This window comes from Phanerochaete carnosa, assembly GCF_000300595.1.
Source record: "Phanerochaete carnosa HHB-10118-sp unplaced genomic scaffold PHACAscaffold_1030, whole genome shotgun sequence".
In the NCBI taxonomy this organism is placed as follows: Eukaryota; Fungi; Basidiomycota; class Agaricomycetes; order Polyporales; family Phanerochaetaceae; genus Phanerochaete; species Phanerochaete carnosa.
The window spans coordinates 1-2,149 of record NW_006768657.1 but is presented as its reverse complement, the minus strand read 5'-3'; the positions used below and the strand labels follow the sequence as shown (position 1 = coordinate 2,149).

The window sequence follows — 2,149 nt, the reverse complement described above, 5'->3', positions numbered from 1 at the left end:
TGACAGTCATCAAAAGGTACTGGAGTATGCTCTGCACCCCATCAGTGGAGGAAATTTGCAGACCATCGAGGGAAGACATTTCAAGAAGGATGTCTGTCTCTGCTCTATGACCTGTCCGGATTCGCGTCGAGGTACCCACACTTGGTGCCGACGCCATGTAAAATATGTCAACGTTTCACAACAGACAAGTGTGCGACATATCAGATTCATCCAGGCCAATTTCGCCGACACAGAGCCCAGGACCTTCTACCCCACCGCTTGAAGTCATTCTTATCAGATGTTGAGTCACTTGGTGTACTCTACGACACCTGCGCTGGTCATGAAGCCGAAGTCAAACAAGAGGGCTCCGCAAGACTGGAGCTTCGGGCAGCAGTTTTTCCAGGTTCCCCAACATCTCACATGTTGAGAGACGTTACCCAAGAGCTGATCGAGTCTTCAATTGTTGGATTTGACCCTATTGATTGGTGGTAAGTTCAGCGTTCACCAGGTGTTCTCTTTATTAAAACAGCGTCAGGATGTTCCGCTACTGGAGACTCGCCGCACTACGATATGTTTTTTTGTCGCTGGAGAAAGCCAAACCCGAGCTGCGCGCCATGGGACCTGTGCTAGGTCTTGGTGCAATAAGTGTATGGATCAAGAACTCTCTCATATTCCGTCCAGGAGAGCAGCGCTGGGACAAAGCAATTGTGCCGCCGGCGGCCTACTGGGATGCCGAAGACGAAGAAAATCTGGCCGAAGACGATGAGGTGGAGAACTTGGTGGCCGAGGGTCGGATGGGACCGGCAATTGAGGAGCGTGGACTATATTTTGTGTCGGCAGTGGAGTACGACTACGGCATCTACAGCCTTCCCCCGGCACGCGGACTCGACGCCAGGACCTACGCAATGATCTACAATTGCAACAGCTTCACTGAGCTCGAGCTGCTATTCATGGCGAGTGCAGTAAAGAAGGCAAGAAAAGAGCCGACTGCTCTTCCTCGACGCACGAAACTACGACGACGTATACCACCACGAGCACGCTCTCCGGACCGAGACATTGACTTCGGGCTGGGAGAGGCAGGTGTCAGAGTTCGCCACCTTCCCGGCGTGGTAGGAGCTGTCGACGTGCTTGATGGAGGGCTCGACGGAGAGGTCAACGCCATCTGGCAGGACTTCCTCCGTGACATAGCTGCTGTCATTCCGTGCTCCGCAAAGAGGGGGTGCTATAGCACGCTGACTATCGACGAGCGACGAGACGCAACAGAGGAGTTGTACAAGTCCTCGTCTCTCCCGCTCACATGCGCATATGTCAAGATCGCAAGCGCCGACACGTGGGACCGCTTGTTCTTCAACCGGTTCTTTCCTAATACTGCCCAGCAAAAAGCACGTCCCGTAAAAACACAGCATTTCGGGTCCTGCCACTACTGGCTGCGGTGGCTGGTGTTAACCAAAAAGGTCGCTGCGGAAGGAGATCAAGATACTATACGCGAACCGTTGCTTACTGAGTTTCAGAAGCTCTGCTGGCTGCCTTGGTCGTCAAGCGATCGAATTTGGGACACCGACAAGCACGCAAAGGGACAGTGCGTCACGCTGCCCCGTAACCACATAGGCCCGGCACCCAAAGTAGCGATAAACGAACGTCTTATAATTCCGCTGGAGAGGGTGACTTTGAGGTAATGAGGCCGTTTACTATTCGGGCACTACGGCTTTTGCGGTCGCCAGTGGCGGGCACCAAGCAACGCCACATGAGAGGTTAGTTAGTCACTCTTGTAGTCTGGGCATGTAATATACCAGCCTTGGCCGGCGGGTTTACTGTACCCTTGCAGTAAGCTCCAGATCACGTACGTACCGGATGATATACCCTGGACGCAACTACCGCGGCCTCTTATGGATTCAACGAATATCACTGAGCATCACAAAACAAATCAGGAATGGCCGCCAGTGGCGAGTGGTGCAAGGGAGTCATTTTCAGCATGAGCCGATGAATCCGAGAGCATCACCCTGCGATCGCCACCGGCAAGTCGCACTGGCGGCGCCACAAGCAATCACAAACGGCAGAGGCTCAGGGGCGGTCGCCGCTGGCGACTGCCTCGTCGCATCAACCGTCTGGCCCGCCAGCGGGGGGTGCTGCTCGCCTGAGCACCCTATGCGGACTATCCCGTGCCCTACGT

The 2,149-nt window shown here is 54.5% G+C and overlaps 1 protein-coding gene across 1 annotated transcript; it reads left to right on the top strand.

The window, feature by feature from the left end:
* Window positions 1–515: 515 nt before the first annotated feature.
* PHACADRAFT_203314 (uncharacterized protein) lies at window positions 516–1,655 on the top strand (the record flags this gene model as incomplete). The annotated part of the gene is made up of 1 exon (XM_007403332.1): window positions 516–1,655. One exon carries the CDS (start codon window positions 516–518, stop codon window positions 1,653–1,655), a length of 1,140 nt encoding a protein of 379 aa, XP_007403394.1.
* Between the last annotated feature and the right edge of the window lie 494 nt (window positions 1,656–2,149).